Source organism: Sus scrofa, chromosome 13 (assembly GCF_054392235.1).
Source record: "Sus scrofa isolate SSC_HxYL_T2T_F1_AM1 chromosome 13, Sscrofa_HxYL_maternal_Yorkshire_Landrace_v2.0, whole genome shotgun sequence".
In the NCBI taxonomy this organism is placed as follows: domain Eukaryota; kingdom Metazoa; phylum Chordata; class Mammalia; order Artiodactyla; family Suidae; genus Sus; species Sus scrofa.
The window spans coordinates 58,888,431-58,910,354 of record NC_139395.1 but is presented as its reverse complement, the minus strand read 5'-3'; the positions used below and the strand labels follow the sequence as shown (position 1 = coordinate 58,910,354).

At 39.6% G+C, this 21,924-nt stretch overlaps 1 protein-coding gene across 25 annotated transcripts in view; it reads left to right on the top strand.

Moving 5' to 3' along the window:
- The window catches only part of CADPS (calcium dependent secretion activator), a 502,621-nt gene that overhangs the window by 395,459 nt on the left and 85,238 nt on the right, over positions 1–21,924 (top strand). For 7 of the 25 annotated variants that reach the window (XM_084988842.1, XM_021069150.2, XM_084988838.1 and 4 more), the window contains 6 exons: positions 1,325–1,431; positions 6,643–6,663; positions 7,875–8,031; positions 9,149–9,290; positions 17,223–17,369; positions 20,739–20,894. In XM_084988842.1, the coding sequence (XP_084844968.1) occupies positions 1,325–1,431; positions 6,643–6,663; positions 7,875–8,031; positions 9,149–9,290; positions 17,223–17,369; positions 20,739–20,894 (730 nt within the window). Of the gene's footprint in view, positions 1–1,324; positions 1,440–6,642; positions 6,664–7,874; positions 8,032–9,148; positions 9,291–17,222; positions 17,370–20,738; positions 20,895–21,924 lie in introns of all 25 variants that reach the window. The other 18 variants (XM_084988843.1, XM_021069155.2, XM_021069148.2 and 15 more) reach the window with 5 other exon arrangements.

The window sequence follows — 21,924 nt, the reverse complement described above, 5'->3', positions numbered from 1 at the left end:
TCATCCATGCCTCTTAGGTCCCATTGGCTGGACTACTTTTTTTGCATAGTGTTTGATGGAATTTTGGTTTTGTGTTATTAAATCCTAAATTACTAATCAGCTGACATAACAAATGCACACAGGAAAAATTATGAGGAGCTGCTTATTTTTTTAATTAGCAATCTCCTACCATTTGTGTACTCCCTACCAACAGCAACAAACCAGTGCTTCCTGTGAAGTACTAAGTAATCTTCTATAGTAAGAAAAATCCTGAAGCCAAAACATATCTACTTCAGATGAAGATATTAAAATAAATTTCTGCGGTCCTTTTGTGCACATATATACCTCCTCATGGAATTGTGCTGAAGGACCTTTATTGCCGTTACACCCCATGGGCTCTAAATGACTCTGAGGCTTCAAGGAGTGAAGGAGTCTAAGCCTGAAAGACAGGTTCCCCTGTGAGTTTAGACTGGTTGAATTCAGGCCATTTCATTAATTATGTTTCAAATATTACTCTTTTCCCCCCACAGGGGGAAAAAAATCATAATTTTTGGTAACATTGCCAGACACTATAAAGGACAGGACAGAAACCAAGGTTCAGTTTGTTCTCCTCAGATAAAAGGCCCCCTTTCAACACAATCAAAACTAAAAGAAAAAAATGGGGAACATTGTTGCCACCTAACTGATCAGTTATGCCAAAGAGTGACACAAACCACTTCCTCCAATAAACTACACCCAACACTCTTTTAATATTTCTATCCCACTTCCTACCTCATAGCCCAGGAATGTTCATTAATTTTCAATATCCTCCCTAGACAACTTAAAACAGCCAGGCCTTTTAACCCATTTTTTAAAAAATGAACATTCCCATACCTGTTATACATGCAGACCTAGAACAAAAAACAATGCTGTAGTATTGAACATTTGTGGACAAATCCAGGAAACAAAAGTAGCAGCAAACAAGACTAATAAGATTTGTTATATCTTCCCACTTCAGGTAGCACCACTGCCTAGAGAGGGATAAAAGATAGTACATTTATGCTGTCTTTAAAGAACGTGTGTACAAAATGTCGCTAAATTTGCAATGGGCTGTCATAGTCTTAATATAGCTTAAGAAGCAAATTTGAAGCTGGAGCACTGCTTTTTCTTAAAATGTATTATATTGATGATGATAATTTTTAAAAATGGCTTTATGGTTTGCTCACTACTAATTATGTGGCACAACATTTGCATGAAACTTCTAAAAACTTGGTAACTATTTGAAATTTATTATCCACTAATTCTAATGGCCACAAAACTAGCCAGACGCTTTCGCTGAATTTTAACACAAATTCTTGTACTACAGAAAATGTAGGCCGGTTAATCACTCCTGCCAAAAAGCTGGAAGACACAATACGTCTTGCTGAACTAGTCATTGAAGTTCTTCAACAGAATGAGGAACACCATGCAGAGGTAAGCAGGTATGGTGGGAAATGCCTCTTGGTGTTTCTTAGGTGAGGTTGTAAAATTGATGCTACCAGCGACTTTGTCAATAAGATGCCTTAACACCTATTTTCTTTTAACTGGCATGGTAAAGAGAATGCAAGTGGAAGTTTTGCAAGGAGAAGCCTTGGGAAGGTTGTTTAAAACAACCAAAAAGGGGTTGCGTGTTGTACGTTTCAGCTTAAGTTTTCAGATGTTTCTAGCAACAAGCCAAAGAGGTGAGTATATTTTCAAGATAATTATTCAAGCATCATATGGTTATTGTCAGGGACACACAAAATACTTTTTGGTCCTTTGTGGTTGTTTCTGTTGCCACCACTGTTGTTCGGATTTATTTTATTTGGTGTGTGGATCGAGAGCCATCTTTTTTAATTTATCTCCGTAACTTAGTCTGCTTGCACTAGTCTTCATTTGTTAATCTTAGATGACCTGGGTTGCTAAATGCGTGACAGAAACAAATTATTCTGTGTTGTTCAACTTGTCGATTCTCCAACATACATCTAAATAAATACAGCTTACTTTTTTAAATAAACCACTGTCAAAATGATTATTTTGATCATTTTAAACCAAGGGATTTCAAGGCTAACTAAATCCCAAATCTGAAAGGACTTAATAACCCAACCCTGCCAAGAAAAGATTCCAAGATTTCATTATGATCAAACTGTTCTCTCACTGCTTATTTCAAAACTGGGATTTAAAATCATCTCTCTTCAAGTAGCCTTTGTGAAAACTGGACTGATTTTCACTCTTCCTCTTCAATCACATCTGTAGCAAAAGGTGGGGGAAAAGGGAACATTCAATAAAACTAATTTCAAAAGCACCTAAAATGATCATTCCCATGACTAAATGAAAATTGATAGTATAGTTCAATAATATATAATACACCGTAAAGCCAATTGTCCCGACTATTGCCTGATTGCATATTTAAATTTCCTCCCTGTTTTTCTACTGTTCCATTCAATCTTGGCTGATCGTGGCAGGGGAAAGAGGTATGTGACTGAAATGAATGAGTCAGCCACCTGCTGTCATAGTTTGTGCATGCCCTTCCGGTACCATGTCTTCTAATGGGACTTTTCCCAGTGCTCCTGCTTCCTAACACTGACCCAAGGAATGTAACAGCAATTTCCAGTGAACTGCTTGTGAAATGGGTGGCCCTCCACAGCAGGGGAAATGTGGGTGATCCTCTTGTGCGTGCATGAAGCAAGTGATAGACTTAACGACTGCAGTTACATCCCAACACATGCCTCCTACCTGCCTTGACTCTGTCCCCGTAGCCTGTCATAGTTCCTATGTCCGTCTGTACTTACCTTTATTCCAACAGATGAGTACTGAACGTAGTCACCCGTAGCTAGCCAGAGTGATACTAATCTTCCTCTACAGCTGTCTGTATGTGAATCATATATACAGTATTTATATATAGAGAGAGTGCCAAAGAATCGTCATTTTCCCCGAAAACCCCCTGAGAAGTGGGTGAAGACTCCTTGAGGCAGATATAATGAACTCCTACAGCACCCAGCAAAGGCACAGCCAAGGCTGAGCAGAGGGGCCAGATCAACACCCTCCAATCATAGAAATCTAAGACTAACCTCCAGACATAAAATTAATTTGGGCTAGAATTTTGTTCAACTTCATACGATGTTCTTTTCAGGTTGGGGGGCATCTGGGGTTCAAGTGATGGTAAGTATATTTTTTCCAGGTACCCACAAAATCGTCTCCAGAGGCATGGAAGGGTCTGGCCAGCCCTCCTCTGATTTGGGTGTTGAGGGTTTTCTCCCCCAGATGTCAGACCAAATTTTTGAAGACACGGATGCAAAGAAGATGGTTTTCCTCCCTCATAGTTATTGTCTATGTGAATGATAGAAGAAAATTGGCATACATGCTTGATTTAATCAAATTGTTTTCCAAGGCTGCTGCATTCTGAGAAAAGAGGATATTTTCCCAAACTATTCACAGAGGTACCACAGAAAAGTTGATATTCCAAAGAAAGCATTTTTTTCACTTTTCTGAACAACCCTTTTCCACTATGTGCTAATCACTGTCTTAAACTGCCCTCATAACCACAAAAATATCTTAAAATATTTTAATCTTACCTATTCAAAAGCCATTCATAAGTAGGGTAGAAATAAATTCAATCCTGTTCTTATTTTCTAACTTTGGGAGTTAGGAATGAAAACTTCAGCATGCTTTGGAATTCAGAGACCCAGTTTGCTTTTAGATGCATGTACAGGATTATATCTCAAATTAGTTGTTTCGCCCAATCACAAAGCCTAATTACTCAATCAGTCAAAAACTACCCCTGAGCACTGAGACAAGAGCAGCTATCTCAGCACTTTTTTGACACACATGAAGGCCTAAGACAGCCTTGGCCTTCAGGTGATAGAATGCTGAATGGTCAGGAGTTCAGGTTTGTGGCTGAATTTGAAGTCCAGTTTTGCCTCTTTCTTGCTTTATGATATCAACCTAGTTACTTAATCTCTCTTAACTTGTAAATTGGAGATAATCATAGAATGTTCCTCAGATGGTCGTTAAGGTGGAAGGCTAGTAATACTGCATCTGGGACTACGCCTGACCCATAGTGAGCACTCAACAAAGCTAGGCTACTGTACTGTTAGGAACACATCGGTAAGGAAGCAAAATGCACCAATATGTAAGCATAAAAAGGACAAAGCCTGTGTGGAACGTACATGAACGAAACAGAACATGTTGGGCTTGTTTCAAGGTAGAGTGGTCCAGAAAGGCACAACCACCTGTTCTCAATGCTCCCGTACAGATTGCAACCACCTGGGAAGATTTTAAAAATTGCTGATGCCCGGTCTCACCCCAGCTCAGTTAGTTGGAATCTCATAGGGAGGGGCCACGTACTGGTAATTTCTAAAGCTGCCCAGCTGATCCCAGGGTAAAGCCAGGTCAAGGGCCTCTAGACTACAACCATAGAAGCAGAATTTGCCCTTATGGACTGAGGATAAGATTCTGCTGCCAGAAGGATGCTGGTGAAGGATGAAATTTTTTTTCTACTGACCAGTACTCACTGCCATATTCTTCAGGTGCTCAATAAACTCTAGAAAACCACAAAATCCTCAACATGGATCTTGGTGCAATCATGCACCAGACAAAAATAACAAGTAGAATTGCCTCCCCACCAAAAATAATAACAGTAATAATAATAATAATCTTTAAAATGCTTTTTAATTCCAATATAATGTAATTAAATGTTTCAGGAGAAAAAAATTCCCACCAGCTAAGAATGTGTCATTTATACATACGTGCAGTATATACTAGCAGTTGTCACACATGTCTAAATTACAGCTTAATTCTGCTCTCAGAGCCTAAGTTATATGTGTGCGCACGCACACACACACGCACACACACACACACATGCACACACACACAGAGGAGTTATGCCTTCATGTACTGTTGCTTCACCTTCGCAATCTCTCTCTATGTATACGTATGTATATGTATATATGTATTGTGGTTCACAGAGGGGTACATATATACATGTAGTTTGTGTACAGACTATATAGTGTGTCCAGTGTGGTTGATTGTAGCCCCTGAGCATACATCTTTGCCTTAAAATGAAAAACACTGGGTAAGTATGTAGAAGCCAAAGTACAACTCCTTCTTGTCTTTGGAAAAGATTTCTGAAGACTTGAGATGCCCGTAAACATTGAGTTAGCTTGTGTACAGAAATAGCATTCATCTGTCTGAGCAAGAATAAAATAAATAAATATAATCGTTGTTTTATTTTAAAGCCTTGCCTTGCCCAACCCAGGCACACAGACTCTGTTCATTAAATTAAAATTATGGTATGGTTTTTTAGTAGTTAGTGCCCTTGCCAGAAACTTTTTCCCCCTTCTCGCAGAGTCGGGTTTATGAGGTTCCGAAAGAATTACCTTGAGTGTATAAACATCAATTTGGACTTTACTTCTCTGATACCCCTCCTCCCCCTATTTAAATTTTCTTTTTTTACTAGAATCCTAAGTTTCCCTGCCAGACTTCAGTGGTGGTAATTCATATCACAGTAGTCATTGTTCTTTGCAGGGCTACCTATCTATGTGATTATTAATGTGACAACTGTGGATAATTGCTCAGTAATTTATCATATTCTAACAAGGGATTAAGTTTTCTGTAGAAAATAGAAATAGGTGGTTCTTATGGCCTCTGGTTTGCAACTTTTCTATAACGCTGGTAAGAAACAGGTGTAAGATTGGGCTGAAAATGTTTTAATTTCAAGCATTCAGGATTAGATTTTTGTTTAGTTTCATTTTGTGTGGGTCTTTTTTTTTTCTCCTGTCATCCTAGAGCACAATTGTAACTGGGAAAGCAATGTAGTCTCCCCAGTAACTCTTTTCTTGGACTAACCCTGAAGATGTAAAGTGAATCAGATAACTAAAGAATAAGTTGGTGTGCCATTGTGAATTGTGCACACACAAATCCTGCATCAGGACTGTTGAGGGCCAGCCCTCCATATAGGATTGGGAGTTGGGAGTGGGGCTCCACCAAGTGTCAACATTTAGAAGGTCCCTGCCTAAAAGAGAGGTGGCCAGGAGAGCTCTGAGGGTGGGGCGGAGGATTTCTTCCTCTGCTGGATTTGGCCAGGTCGTCTGTGGAGCAAGCCCAAACCCCAGGGTTCTCATCCCCAAGTGGTGAAACTACAATAAAACCTCATTGATTCAGACCCAAGTACTTGTAATTTGTGACAATTCAATTGCAGATGTGGCCCCTTTAATTTCTCTTAAGTAAAATGTTGGACTTGAACTCAACTTAGTCTGGAAATTCTAAAGTTTCTTTTTCCAAGTTTCATCCCGGGAGCAAGAAAGTCAAAGCTTCCATCTCTTTGACTTCAATTTATAGGTGAATTTCTCTATTATTATTTGGAGGGTCTTAAAAAAACAAAACTTTTACATTTATGATATGTTTAGGTGATAACTAATGAATACATTTTATTTTGGTGCCCAGGTACAGACTGCATTGGAAAGCAGCACAATAATATTTCTTTTTTAACAAGCCTAATAATTTAGGCTTTTCTGCCGACAGACTTTCATGTCTCTTCTCCTGTTGCTCTGAATTAGTGAGGTTTTACTGTAAATTAAAATGGAAACAGCAGGTGTCTATTTCCAGCCAAGCTGACCTTGCAGAATGGTCCATGACTTGATTTTTTCCATTTAATTTGCAACCCAGCCACATGTTGATAAAGGAGAAGTAAGTAAAATGAAATCTCATGAAAGAAAAGAGGTGAACTCCTATTCTGCCTCCTGGTGGCTGTTAGAATATCCCCAAATAACTGATAGATCACAGAAGAGCTTGGCCATTGAACAAACTCTCATTTATGGGATTATTTCCACAATCATCTTTCATGTTTCCAAATACCGCCCCATCTTTTTTTCGGTGAATGCTCCGGAAAGTGTTTCCCATGTAAATACTTTACAGCATTGGGCAGGGAGGTGGGGGACTAGAAGGGGCTGGTGATTTGTTTTTGTTTTCTTGCTCTCTTCGAAATCAGAAAAAAAAAGGGGGGGGAAGGGGGGGCTTGTTGACACTGCCACTCATTCTGCATGCTCCCTGCCAGAAATGATTAGTCCACATGCATGCATGCCTTTGAATTGCATTCACATCTGACCCATCTGATGTGAATGCCACCTCTGAGACCCTGCACAATGATTTCCAAGGACCCACGTGCATGAAAATGAGTTACTTCACTGATATTTTTGGTTTTCAATGTACATATGTGTCCAACCCTCAGAAAAGTAAGTCTTGATCTTACCGAGTATCTCCTGCCTTAAGCCTGATCTTTCCTAGAGACAGGATGCAAAACCAGAGGCTCCCTGCTTAAAGAGATTTCCACTCAAAAGTTTGGTGGCAATTGCAACAGTGGTTTCCTTCGCCTTGGTATGAAATAGGAGTAACATGTCCAGTGTGTAGGGAAACATGAGTTGCTGAGCTTGTGTGAGACCAGACAATTAAGCCCCAGATGTGTAGACATAAGTAAATAATAATTGCCAATTTTCAAGTTAGACCAGCAGAAAACCCATAAACACAGTGAAGAAACTCCCAAATTCTAATATTTTAGAGCAAAAACTAGCCAACAAGAGCAATAAAGAGCATGACTCAAAACATACTGAGTTATTGTAAATTGAACAGAAGTTCCATGCCTGTCATTTCTACAAGTTGCATTCTCTGACCTGCAGATCAGAATAAAGACTTTCTAAGGCAGGCCTGGAATCATGAAAAGCCAGGACCTTGGGACACATCGAGGCCCAGCTGTATCCCAAAATGCTGTTCTCTTTACAATAAAATTACCAAACCCTGCTGGATGCACAGAGTCTTGAACAGTGAGGGCTGGACTTCACATCTTGGGTCAGAGCAGCAGCTTATCACCTCTTTGTCTATTGTTTTTCTGCCAAATTTCAAAGGCCTTCGCGTGGTGGTCAGATTTGATGGTGGAACATGCAGAGACGTTCCTGTCACTCTTTGCAGTGGACATGGATGCAGCGTTAGAGGTGCAGCCCCCAGACACATGGGACAGTTTTCCACTGTTTCAGCTCCTGAATGATTTTCTGCGGACCGATCGTATGTATCATCCTTGACTGTTTGACTTTCCTAAGTAGTGTGCCCATAACCAGGTTGCTAAAACGTCTTTATCCCTGGCAGACTGCAGGTTGGACACAGGTCTTCATAGCTTTATGATTATTTAAAAAAAAAAAACAAAAACAAAACCTAGAGCTAATGCACATTCCCTTTCTTCCAACAAGTGTCCTGTTGCTCTCTCTTCATGAGACATAAGAGCCCCAGAACAGGGGGAAAGTGATGCCTGTACCTGTGTGTCTCATTTGCTCTTGAACAAGCTACTTAGCTTACCCACTACACATTTTGAGTTTTTCTCAAAAGATGCCTCCTAGACGAAAAGCAGTTTCTGGAGTATCCATTGTGGCTCATTGGTAGTAAACCCGACTAGTATCCATGAGTACGTGGGTTCAATCCCTGGCCACACTCAGTGGGGAAAGGATCCAGCATTGCCATGAGTTGTGGTGTAGGTCACAGATTTGGCTTGGATCTGGCATTGCTGTGTCTGTGGTGTAGGCTGGCAGCTGCAGCTCTGATTCAACCACTGGCCTGGGAACTTACATATGCCCCTGATTCAGCCCTATAAAGATAAACAAAGAAAAAAGAAAAAAAGAAAAGCAATTTCTAGCTCAGTAACACCCCCAAGCATATCAGAGTACCTTACATCAACACATAGTCATGAAATAGACCTTGCTACCCAGGGAGAGTGATAAAGGTAGGGAAGGGTAGAGAATGTTCTTTCTTCCTGGTAACTTAAGAGGGGAAGAAAAGGAAGCAGGTGTGAAGTCTAAAAAACAGTATCAATTGTTGCTTCTGTTGTTCTTTAAGGAAGAATTATTCATTTTTTCCCTTTTAGAAGAGTGTCACAAATGAGTAAAAGGTTTTTGAATTCTGTTTTCCTTCCACAGATTGAAGCATGAGCTTTGATGCTACTGGTACACTTTCTTCTTTTCTTCTCCTTCTCCCTTTCCTCTGCCCCTCCTCCTTCTTCTCCTCTTCTATCTTTTTGTCTTTTTTTAAAAAGCAGTGTATTTAATGTAGAAGACTATCCTCTCTGTGTACATACACTCCATGCTATAAAGCAACTGTGGATTCTTACCACACTTTTGCTTATCTGTTCTAGATAATTTGTGCAATGGAAAATTTCACAAACACCTGCAAGACCTGTTTGCCCCACTTGTGGTTAGATATGTGGATTTGATGGAGTCCTCAATTGCACAATCCATTCACAGGGGCTTTGAGCGGGAGTCATGGGAACCAGTCAAGTAAGGAAACCTCTTTTGATACCATCGGAGTTTGGGTGCAAATGGCTGGAGAGTCATACAGAAATGGATTCGTGGTGTCTTATGGTTTTCACTGTTAACATGGACACAGAGCAAATACCAGACTTACTTCCAGCTATGATTCTCATAGGCTCCTTGTCCAAAGAGGGGAGGAAGGAAAAGTTTGAGGAATGTGTTATGAAATGGAATCTCTGTTTTATTGCACAAGACATAAGCAATACGGGATATAAACCTGGCTGTGATATTTGTACTGTGTATCTTACTCCAGTGGCTTTATCCCTGGGAATTAATGTTTCCCAGTATGTTCCATAGGGGCTAGGCAAGGGGTCAGCAAACTTATTAGGTAAAAGGCCAGAGAGTAAATATTTAGGATTTTCAAGTGATATGATCTCTGTCAACTCTCAACTCTACAATGTAGCACAAAAGCAGCAAAAGACAGTAACTCAAGAAATAAGTGGGACTGTGTTCCCATAAAACTTTATTTTCAGAGGCAGGAAACTGGCCTGTGGGCTCGAGTTTGTCATTTCCTAGTCTGGGCTTTTGAGACACTCCTCAAATAAAGGACTCGGTGGCCAGATATGTGCAGGAAACTCCCTGTACCCCATTCATCCAGCCCACACCCTTGCCTCTTGGAGAGCTGCAGAGCACACCAGTGTATTTCAAACCCTGACAATATAGTAATACAGAAACTTGTTTGACTGTGCTTAATCCAGAGTTTCCTAAATGAATTTGATCACACTGCCATTTTTTTAATGGGCTATCTATCCTGTGGGACTAATAACCGGAAATCCTATAGATTGTGATTTTGGCAATTTCCACAAGTCCTTGGCACATAGATCCTGTTTGGAAGGTCTGGCAGATCCCATGCCATTTGCATTTCCCAGCAAGAAGAAAGGCTGACTTTCAAGACTGCCAGAGGGTCAGTCTTGGACTCTCCTTTCTGGAGAAGTGGAGAATTCCTAGATGGAGAGAATTTTCTAGTATGGTTTGAAAAGTACCAATAAACCCAGATAACAGCTTTATTCAGTTAGATGATCTTGTTTTCCTGTAAGAGAACCGGTTTGTTTTCTCTGGTCCTTTCCATCTGTGGGATGCAGCAACCAGCATGGAGCGGAGTGGGATATGCACAGCATACTTTCAGGCACTCTGGAGCAGATATTTAAGACACTTTTCTCAATTTGGAAGCCTTAACTTGTGCCCTGTCTTTAAGTAGTTTTCTGAATTAAGATCCTCCTTCTAATGTTACATTGAATAAGATTCTGATTAATGACTAAATCAGAGCAAAATAGCTTTTTCAGCCCACACCCCCTCTTTCCACATCTGAGCCACAAGAGAGGTTTCTAGACTTACCCTACTGAGAGCAGGTTAATAGCCAGTAGCTCTTCATTTGCAAGTACCAAAAAGAATCTAAATTTTAGCTTGTTATTCTCAGGTTTATAATGGCCTCTTAATATGGCCTTGCTGCTTTTTAACTCATGAGAATAGAACCAGGACCCTTGATGATGAAGCAATAACAAGTGACTGCATTTTTTTTTTTAATGGCTCACTCTAATCAAGACAGTGTACTGTGCAGAACAGTTGTGAAAAAGGAAAAGGTTAAAATGAGTAATATTTGCATTTTGAAAATAGCAATGGTCTTGAAATAGCTTTTACTTTCTTGGATTTAAATGTGGAGGCTACTACCACCAACACACACACAGGAGGAAATTAGGAGCTTCCTTCATTCACTCTTTCTTAAAAAGCCCTTAAGTTAGGACCTTGTCCTCCGTTTACCAGCCAGAGGGAAAGGGTCTAAACCTCTATAACTGTCTTCTTATCTGTAAAACTAATTTTAAAAAGTCTTGACTCAATGTCTGATAATTGTCATGAAGCTCTATGATAATGTCACTAATGTCATTTTATAACCTGTTAAATTCTTCAGAAACCAAGCCAATGACTGTTCTTCCTTTTGAAGCATTACATATACTTGGTCAGTCAGAAGCAAAAAGAGAAACAAAGTCATTTTCATAATCGGAAGTCTTAGTCTGGAAATATTTTATCTGGATTTTTGTTTTAATGAGTAAAGAAAATGAAGAATGAATTTTTTGATCAGTAATTTAAAGATCTAAAAATTGGCAAAGGATTAATCGTTTGTGACTAGAACCCTGAGAATATTTTATAAGGATGTATTTTTTTTTCTTAAGTAGCTTTTTGCTGTCCCAAACTGTGCTATTGACTCGTGAATATGACTGGTTTGCTTAATTCATGCTAAATAGTACATGCTTTTCAGAGTAGGTAGAGGTACTAGAAGGTGTCAAGTAAAACATAAGTTAAAATCGTTTGAAATTACATACATTTTATTAGCTAATTTGTAAACAGAATGTAGATGCTATGGGACAGATTTGCAGAATGGCCGGCACAAAACAAAGGGTATAAAAAAATTGGGAACACACTTATGTACTAAGGAGAATGACTCTCTCTACTTTTTACCTATAAAGAGGAATGATGAGCTTCTCTCTGAACCTGGATAGCAGGTTGATAAAGAAGCAGAGATTCTTTATTTTTTTTTCCAAGTAAAGAATGATCTTCTTGGAATGTTTTTCATCAAGCTTACTCAGAAATGAGAAGCTGACTTAGATAAATAGATTTGCTTTGCTTTGCCACATGATCCTCTAATACACACTCATACAGCATAGTTTCTCTTAAACAGTTGTTATACTTCAATTGTTCTGTTTTCCACTTTTCAAAAGTCATGATTATAGACACCTGATTATAGGTAAAATGACTGAGAAATGCACTGCAAAGCTTACTTCAAGAAAAACAAGTACAGCTGACCCTTAAACAACATGGGTTTGAATGATGCAGGTCCACTTACATGTGAATTTTTTTCAGTAGCAAATATTACAGTACTACATGGTCATAAGTTGGTTGAATCCATAGATATGGAACTGAGAATAATGTGGAATCACAGATGCAAGGGCTAAATATAATGTATGTGGATTTTCACCTGTGTAGGTTCAGTGCCCCTCCCCCCACCACATTGTTAACAAAATACATTAAATGTTAAAAAAAAAAAAAAAAGAACTCTGACAAAGAAATGCTACCAATATATGGAAGATTCTAAAAACAAATTTTATTCTCTATTCTTCAGATTTTCTTATTTCAAAATATGGCCCATTAAAAGAAAACAGAGATGTAATCATCATTTGGGTTTGATACAACTGAAGTTATTTGCTAGAAAAGGTCAAATGACTAAGTCCTTATTGCTTCTTTCTCTCGAAAGATGGCCTTCCATCTCAGCAAGGAGATAAAAGGGAAACTGTATCTCTGTTTCTGTTAAGCCAGATGAGAGTTGTGATTTGAATTTCTATGCATTGGTGGAAGATGTCATCCCCTAGCTTCTAACCACAGCTGAAGGTAGCCTCTCCCAGACAAGCCCAGACTGGAGCCCATAAGCCTCTCAGGAACATCCATCAGGACAAGTCATGAGTTGTTCGGAACCCTCCAGGCAGCCCTGAATATGAACTTTGGGTCCTCCCTAGCAGATGGACAACATTTCTACCAGCCAAGTCATCCTGGCATTCTCTGTGGAAGAAAACTTAGAAAGCATTTAATCCAAAGCTTTGCAAGTCTAGAAACCCCTCTGCACTATGCTTTCCTTGACAGATCATCTTTCAGTCTCTACTGAAACACTTTCAAGCACAAAGAATCCACACTTCATTGTTACCCATTTCAGGTCAGAATGATTCTGAATTGGAGGACCAAGCACTGCTTCTTGATATGTGCACACTGAAAACTTTGGGTTTCTCATGTCTCAAAATGCACTTTATATCTCTCTGCCTGAGATAGACACATGGAAAGTATTTTATAAATAATCTCTTTTCCAATATTGTCAAAGATGTCACTATATTAATGATAATAAAATGTCAGACCAAAGATACTTTAGCAGCTTGGTATAAAATAGACAAGTACTAGACTAAAAGCCAACTCCTAACTCTGCCAGTAACTTGCTGAGTGACCTTGAGCAAGTCATATGATTTTCCTGAACATCAGCATCTTCCTTTGTAAAAAAAGAACTTTGAATACCCAAGACTTTCCAACACTAACATTCGAGAATATGTGATTTTCCATATTTACCCCATATCCACATTCAATCACCTTTGCCTTCCTAACACCTAGAACAGGGCCTGGGACATAACAGGTGTTCAGTAACTATTTACTGATTAGCTGACTTTAATTAAGGAACCCACACAGGCTGAAAATTGTCAGGCTACCACAGGAAAACTATTTGGGGAGGAACACAGAAAAGAAAATGCAATCCCCTGATTGTGGATTTTAATGTAGTTGGGTCTGAGCAACATGCACACAAGAAAAATGACTTTCAGTATTTACCAATGTACAAGTAATTTAAGGAAGAGTTATGAGGGCAAGAGATAGAAGGGAATGAACCTCCACTGAGGAGTCATAAAGGAAATAGTTTGGAGGGTATCTCAAAAAGGGTAAGGTGTTGGGAAAGAAGATGGGCAGACATAAAATTGGGAGGAAAGTCAGGTAGGCAGCAGAAACAATGAATGTTTGGTTTGGACCAGCATGAATTATAAAGGAGACAAACTATAAGATTGGAGCGGTAGCTGGGAGGTTTTAAAATCCCATGAGGTTTAGAACTTTATTCTCTAGGCCACACATTCTAAACAAGGGCTTTACAGCTCCCAAAGATGGTGGAAATTGGTTATTTTGAGAGGGAGAGGGCAAACAAAAAAATCATACTCATAAATATGTATAAAGCATAGATCTACATACAGTACACAAACAGATGTATAGTATATCGGTGGTATTAAACTTTGATGGGGAAAGCAGTTGAGGGGTCTGGTGGTGATAGTGAAAAAAAGCTTGAGGAACCACTTTTCTAAACTCTAGGAAGATAATAGAGTGCTCCACGCCCCAAAGTAGGAATTAGATGTAAGAGTAAACAAAGAGAGAGGTTTTAGTGTTCAGAGCACCAAAAGAAGACAAAAGGTACCACATAATTCATACAACAAATGGCTCATAAAGAGGAAGGCATTCTGTGTCTTAAATGTAACCCCATCCATAAATCTAAAGCAGAAAACTTGGAGAGATGACTCAACCATCCCCTCTCTGTGCAGAGTCACAACTGTATTAGAATTAATTCTAGAAGTAAGGAGTGACTTTGCCCTCTGTGGAAATGCTGAGATATACACACATTTGTAACATTCATCAGGGTGAGAGAGAGCAGATGAGTATTTTTTAATCCAGGGAGGAGTCTTTTGACATGAATGGGAGCAAATGTTTTTCAGCAGTCCCCAAAATGAATGAGTCTAACTTTTAACATGTATCCATTGTTAGGATTGCAATTTACACCTCTTACACTATCCAGAGATATCCAGTTATGATTTTCACCGAGAAGCATGCTGAACCTGCTTTTAGGTAGTTGCTAAAGGGCCCTCTAAAATAATAATTTTTTATATCCATCAGCAGCTCCAGGAGCCTGGTTTGACCTAAGTGCTACTGGAAAATCCCCCCTTCTCACATGTGTTAGTCATATATAATGCTTGGAATTGTCTCTTTATTAACATAAGTTATTAATATCATTAATAATACACAATATTATTTAGCTAAAAACAGAAATATCAAGCATGTTTCTTCAGCCTTTTACAAGTATATCATAATAATATGTCACAGAAGGAGATGTTTCTATGAGTCCAGTGCAGCCCAGCCAAAGTGTCATATTTTACAAATACAATGTGTTTTCATTAATATAAGCATTTTTTTAATTTTCATGTGCAAAACGAAACTCATTTCTAATATGCGTGCCCACCATCCGCTAATATGTTTAAATTAAGTTGCTTTTGCATACATTTGTATGTTATTCATTCCTAGCTACTTTTAATTTGCTCAGAATTGACATTTTAACTTTCCAGGCTGCCATCTCTAAAGATCTCCTAATTCCTTGATCAATATTCAGTGTGTGTATCATTTAATGATCACATTTGCTTATATAGGCTTACACATGTCTCAGTGGAAATCGCCAACGGTTTCGTTACATAGCAGTGTTTAAGACTGAGAACCACCAGGGACTGAATTCAAAAGCAAATTCCCCAGTTCAACAGAGAAACATGGAAGTGGAAGTTCCATTTTTTTCCCTTCCACTTAATATTCGCTTTAGCTAATCTTCTTTTGAGCGTTCCCGTGAGAGTGCCCTTTCGTCCTGAGTACAAAAGTATAATTGGCTCTCCCCAAACGTGAAGTGTAAAGGACAGTCCTGTGAGTCACCTGTCTCCCTTAAGGAGAAGAATGCCAGGTTGGAACTTTGCATTCTAGGTTTTTCCATCCGGCAGCCGGGGCTGTATTCCCATCATGAAAGGGCAGCTCGTTTCTAGAGAGAGGCAGGTGTCCAGGCTATCTCCAGCGTCCAAAATTTCAGACTTATGAGTAGGCTTGCCCCTCTAAGCAAGCCGAGAGGCAGCTCCAGCCCTTGCAAGATTGTGTTAGTCAAATACAGCTTGCCCGGGGCAGAGCTGCTTTGGCAAAACTTGCACTTCTTCTGCAAGATCCAAAAAGAAAACCTCAACTTCTTTGCCAAAATGCTGTCAACTCCACTTAAACAGGAAGGCTCCTCTCAGATGCAGAGTTAGGCTGGGCTCCACCGTGCCAGTGACTTTGGCTGGATGGAACACCCTTGAAATGCCACTACAGAAGCACACGATGCCAGCTCGTTGAGCAGTATATGACACAGTCCCTCCAAGGAGATATGGTTGATTCGCTCTGGGGTTTTTGTTTTGTTTTATTTTCTCTCTTTACTCATAAAGCCATCCATCTCTCTTTCATCACATCAGTTGATCAATCTTTGTTCAAAAAACAAAAAGCTGATACAAGGTCACAATTTTTAATTGTTGCTTCATTTTTAACATAAATTTTAACTTTTTGCAGAAAATATGAAGCTTCATTAATCTTTTCAAGCCCAACACATCCGTGTCCCAATCATACAGATCAAGAAACGGAATACTCCCTCTCATTCCCTGCCAGCCCCCATCAGCCTTTCTTCTGATCTCTATCTCACTTTTAAGGGTAATTACTTGGGAAAAAAAGCCACATTTTAAATCCACTTATGGCCAAAGAATTTACTCTGAAAGCTGAATCTGAGATTCTTTTCTTTTCCTTTTTTTGAATGTAAACACTTCTCCATTTTAATTGCATTTAGTTCAGGAAGGGATATTTCCATTTTCTTTACATGTTCTATAAAATCATGCAAAGCTAATCATTCTTCTTGATACACTTTCCTTCATCTTTGCCATCAACTCTGATGCTCATGGTACATCCACCTGTCTTCAGAAGTAGTGGTTGGAAAGAATTCCATTTCTGTCCATTACCATTATGCGTGCATTCAAGTGAGTGAATTTCCTGCTACATCTTGTGTCTACTCTCTGACTAAAGAAATGTGCCTCCATCAAAACCAATTTGCAAATAAGGGTAAGAAAATCAAAGTGCTCCACAATTTCTACCCATCTCAACTACTTCACTGCAGCCCTAGCCACAGCAGTGCCAAGAATTCCATGAACTTTTTAAGTTCTTTGTATGAGACAAGGTCTAGACCTTCATGGTAATGGATTTGGAAACAGCCCATCACAAAGGCATTTAAATAAAATGATCATTGTATATAGGTCTCCATGAGTGTCCATGCTTTTAAGTCACTCTGTAGTTAATTGTTTTCTCCATTAACTTTGGTCATTTCTTTCTATATACTGAGCCGCATCACAGCTCCCCATCTGTAAGCTGCTTTTTGAAATGTGTCGCTTAAGTTTTCGCTACTGTCTTGCTGTAGACTTAGCCAATTTATTTACAACTGTTCTGTGCTTCTGCCACATCTGCATTGTCACTGTGATGGTATTTTTTTCTTTCTGTCTGTTTCTTCCACAGGAGTTTAACCAGTAATCTACCCAATGTGAACCTACCTAATGTGAACCTTCCCAAAGTACCAAATCTACCAGTTAACATCCCTCTAGGCATCCCACAAATGCCTACTTTTTCGGCACCGTCATGGATGGCTGCTATATATGATGCTGAGTGTGTATTCAGTTCCCATTAGATCTCATTTAAATTTAAGTGATCTTGGCATGGATATGCATTGTTTATTTCTATACATCCTATATAACAGAGATGGAGATGGATAATTAGACATATTTTGCTGATCATACAGAGACAATATTGTTTATTTCTGGCATGCAGCGTGTTTGTAAGACGTTTGCTATATATACAGCACTAACAATTTGTCTTCCGCCCACTGAACGTTTGAAGACTATGTTTCACGTCCTGAATTCTTTTGCAAAAGGCTTCTTCCCATGTTTGGGGAAAGGTTTTGTTTGTTTTTTTTAATGCAGGTGACATGACTTTAAGAGTTAATCGTCCAAAAATAGTCAAGGAAACCCCTTTCCTGAGCTGGCCAGTCATTTCTGGCTTGATCCAAATCAAAGAGGAAAGCACACCTACTGAGAAGCTGGTTTGGGTTTGGTTTTTGTTTTGTGGGTTTTTTTTTTTTTTTAATAAAAAAATTCCCGGAGACTGTTTAAACCATAAAGCATATTTCTGGTGTCAACAAATGGCAGGATATAGTAACAGTATGTTTGGGACTAAATGAAAATTTCTGAGTGGATCAAGCCTTAGTAATGTAAAAGTGATGTAAGGTTGCATTCCAAGGTCATAATACAATTTGGAGCATTGAGAGGTAGGTAGCAAGATCTCTAAATTTGAGAATGCAAGATTCAAACAACAGATAATTAAATTTGTGGGTAGCTGTGTCATCTGTGGTCTCACTTTCAAGGGCCATTCTCTACCTTCATTCAAAAGCCACCAAGGCATGGGCTTTGTTTTTCTTGAAGTTCAGGTCACTCCTTTAAAGCCAGCAGTTTGGACGGTGGTGATGGAGAAGGCTCTTCTTCCAGCTTAGGAAATGAATCTTCTCTCCTTAGCAAGAAGAAGATCCAGCACCCTGAAATCCTACCTCAGGGAAATTAAACTAGAACCACATGCATGATTTAATAAGTGAAAGAAGGTTTAGAGATTCTATACCCTCCTTTGATCCTTTTCTTAGACCACAGCTAATTATAGGCCAGATAAGCCTTTTTCTTGAAAGAATAAATTGGCACATTTTCAAAGGGAAGTGTTATTATCAAAGGAATAAAAAATGATCTGAAACTGGCAGTGATGTTTTGAATCTTGAAATCACATTCATCAAGATGGCCCTCAACATTTTTATTTCTACACAATCCAGGTAGAGAACAGGACTTCAAAATGATTACTCTACTTGGCTCCTCCAAAGTGGCCTAGTATTTTTAAAAACCCCTCTTTGCTCACAAGTTCACAACAAAATCACCTGGTCAGTGTATCTGATTTTCTTTTAAAGACAAATTAAAACCTCCAAAATGTGTATCTGGGAAAAAAAACTTCTAAAAAATCCCATAAATCATATTCATGCTAAGATGACTATTTGAAAAGTTAGATTAGGTAGTAGCTGTTAAAAATGGAAAGATAAATATCTGAAAGCTTCTCTTACCTCTTTCTGTGCATGCTCTGTGACATTGTTTTTGAAAAGATATGAATCAAGACATTGTAATCAAGCAGATAATGGTCTCCGTTCAATTAATTAAGGCATGAGTGGGAACACATTTTGGTAACTGCTCAACAATCAAAATAATCTTGGTGCTATTGCCTTAACATTAACAGTTTATCTTAAAAATAAAAAGAAAATATTCTTTTCCTCATGTCAAAACTTAATAATAAGCTCTTCAAAGAAAAAAAAAAAAACCCTAGAAGAATTTTTTGAAACTCTGAAACCAGATGGGTGTCAAAATGTTGTTGTAATAAATACCAATTATTGCATTCATATGTACTTAATGATTTAAAACATACAACCGTGCAGTTCCAAAACGGGGTTTAGATAGGAGAAAGTTGGGGTTTCTTTTTCCCAAGCATAGGATGGGATGGGGGAAGGCTGAACTTTCACAGAGAAGCAATGCGTTCCCCCACTTTCAAACAGTGCTTACAGCAGTATCTGAAAAGAAGGTGTAGATTCTCAGTCACCCACCAGGAAATGCCTGATTCTATATCTTTTCATAATTTCAGTTTCCTCCTTTGCCACCTTTCATTTTAAGGACGTGTTTCCATGTTACCTGCTCCGTGTCAGATACATCTATGTACTGACCTCAGACTGGTCTGTCCTTGAAAACTACCCTGTTGGTCCAGGCCGTAGGCTGACTCCTGGCATGTTGGGAGTTTGCCCCCCCCACCTCCCGCAGTAGCTGTGTATGCATTTATGCACTAGCTATATTTCTCTCTCTGAAGCATTAATTCAATGCAGCTGGCATCTGTCACAATAGAAACACCCACTCTCATCTGTTTCTATAGACGATGTCAGAACAAGTGGTAATGCATGGTATGTTGGACATTTTATAAATTGCCGTGTTAGCATTAGTGGTATGCGAGGAAGGGGGTGGGGGATGACTACCCCTCAGAGCTCCAAATGGAATTGTTACAAAAGAGAAAGCCAGCCAGAGAAGGGCAAGAGGGTGAGAGGTGGAGCATTTCCCATACACAGGCTTTCCGTCGATGCCCCAGGTAAAAGTTTCTTAGACATCATTGTACAGAAAGCAATCAAGACCAATTTTTCCATCTGTACAGAGGACTGGGTAAGATGGTGCAATGGTAAAAGAGCTCAGGTTTTGAGCCCTAAAGCTTTGCAAATATCCCTTGTCCACTCACCTCCCCCACCCCACCCCACCTTGTCCTGGGGCTGCCTGTGCCACAGGCTGGTCTGTGAAAATTGGAATAATAACCAAACTGAGCAAGAATCTTGGATTCGAGGTATCCAGGTGTACTCATCTCAATTGGAGTCACCCCAGTTTCTTTCCAGCTCTTCAAGAGAGAAAGTGGGTCCTCGCTCACCACTTTGTTAGCACTGTTCTTTTAAAACTGAAAGTCTTGTGCAGTCTCCAAGAGTTCTCCACTCTGGTGGGGAGCCGGGGCAATGCATGAAACCCTGAATTCTAATAACTGCATGTTGCCATGTAGTTATTATCCGTTGAGACCTACTTCTCCCTCTGGTTTGTGGCCTTCATCTGAATCATCACATGTGTTAATGTGGTTATTGAAAGAAGGCTGATTTTTACCATACACTGTTATAGCTACGGGGCAATACCTTCCTCAGACTTCTCACTGGTCTGGAATAATTGGCCAAACAAAGCCGACTAAGTCTTGTATGGTAAAACTCAAAATCTGCCGATGGAGATGGCCCCCACCTCCACCGCCAAGACACATCGTTTTGTATGTTGAAGCCACTGTTTGCCTTCAGCCTTCTAGACCCCAGCTGTTTTTGTGTCAGCTTTTTTCATAACCCTAGGCCAGTGGGTGACTCTTATTTTCTAATTTTTATCCTGCCAGTAATGGATCAGGCACTTCAGAGGATCTGTTCTGGAAACTTGATGCCCTTCAGACCTTCATTCGGGACTTGCACTGGCCTGAAGAAGAGTTTGGAAAGCACCTGGAACAACGACTGAAGCTGATGGCAAGTGACATGATTGAATCTTGTGTCAAAAGGTGAGCATCAGTGGCTGGACAGGTTCTACACACCTTCCCCACTGTACACTGACTTGGGAAGGCAAAGTAGCCACTCTTACAGCTGGCCATAATTTGGAGTGTTTTGGAGGTGACTGCTGGTCAAAGTGAGCTGGACCAGAGCCACCCAATTCACATGCCCCACATCTGTCCCAAACCCAACAAAGCACAGCTACCAGTTTTTTTCATTTAGCTCCATGAGGAAAGGGTCCTTCCTGTCTCTTTATCCCGGATACCCATAAGTGTCTTGCACAAAATATTTAATTAATAAATATTTGTTAATATATGAGTGTGGTATGGGTGGGTAGCTGGATGTAAAATAGAGAAGCACCTACAGTTCTACAGCATATCCAGTATAGGAACAGATATCTCTTGACTTTCCAGCAGTGTCTACAGGCTCTTCACAACATCATTCACTTTGTATGTCCGACCTGAGCATCTACTATGTGCCACTATTCAGTTGTCTTGCCCCAAATCCAGCTAGATAGCAAAAAGGGGCATGAGACATTAATTGTGCATTTTGACTCTCTGCCCATGTCCATTTTGTCAGCATGGCATATAGGATTGAGGTGGGAATGCTGCACTTGATGTTCCTAGGTAGACTTTCCAGAGAAATGAGAGAAAATGGAGGACAGTACGCATCCATTCAACAAAAAGGGGCTCCTCCTGTCTACTGGGTATGGTGCTAAGTTCTTGGCACATTAGGAAGACTGAAAGGTCACATCCCTTCCCTCACAGAGTATCTCCATCTGAGTATCAGAGACAGAAATGAGATGTGTCTGGTTTGACATCATTATCATCACCCTGTCTATTCCCAGACACACAACCAAATTCCTTTTCCAGTTCATAACGGTTCTATTATTTTTCCTTATGAAAAAAAGGGGCACAAAATCCCCACGCAGCCCAGACTTCTCCAGATCACCAGATGTTATGCAGTTTAGTTGATGGATCACTTGTGTGTGATGGGGGTTGGGTTTGGCTGAGAGTGATCTGAATTCATTATTTTATATCT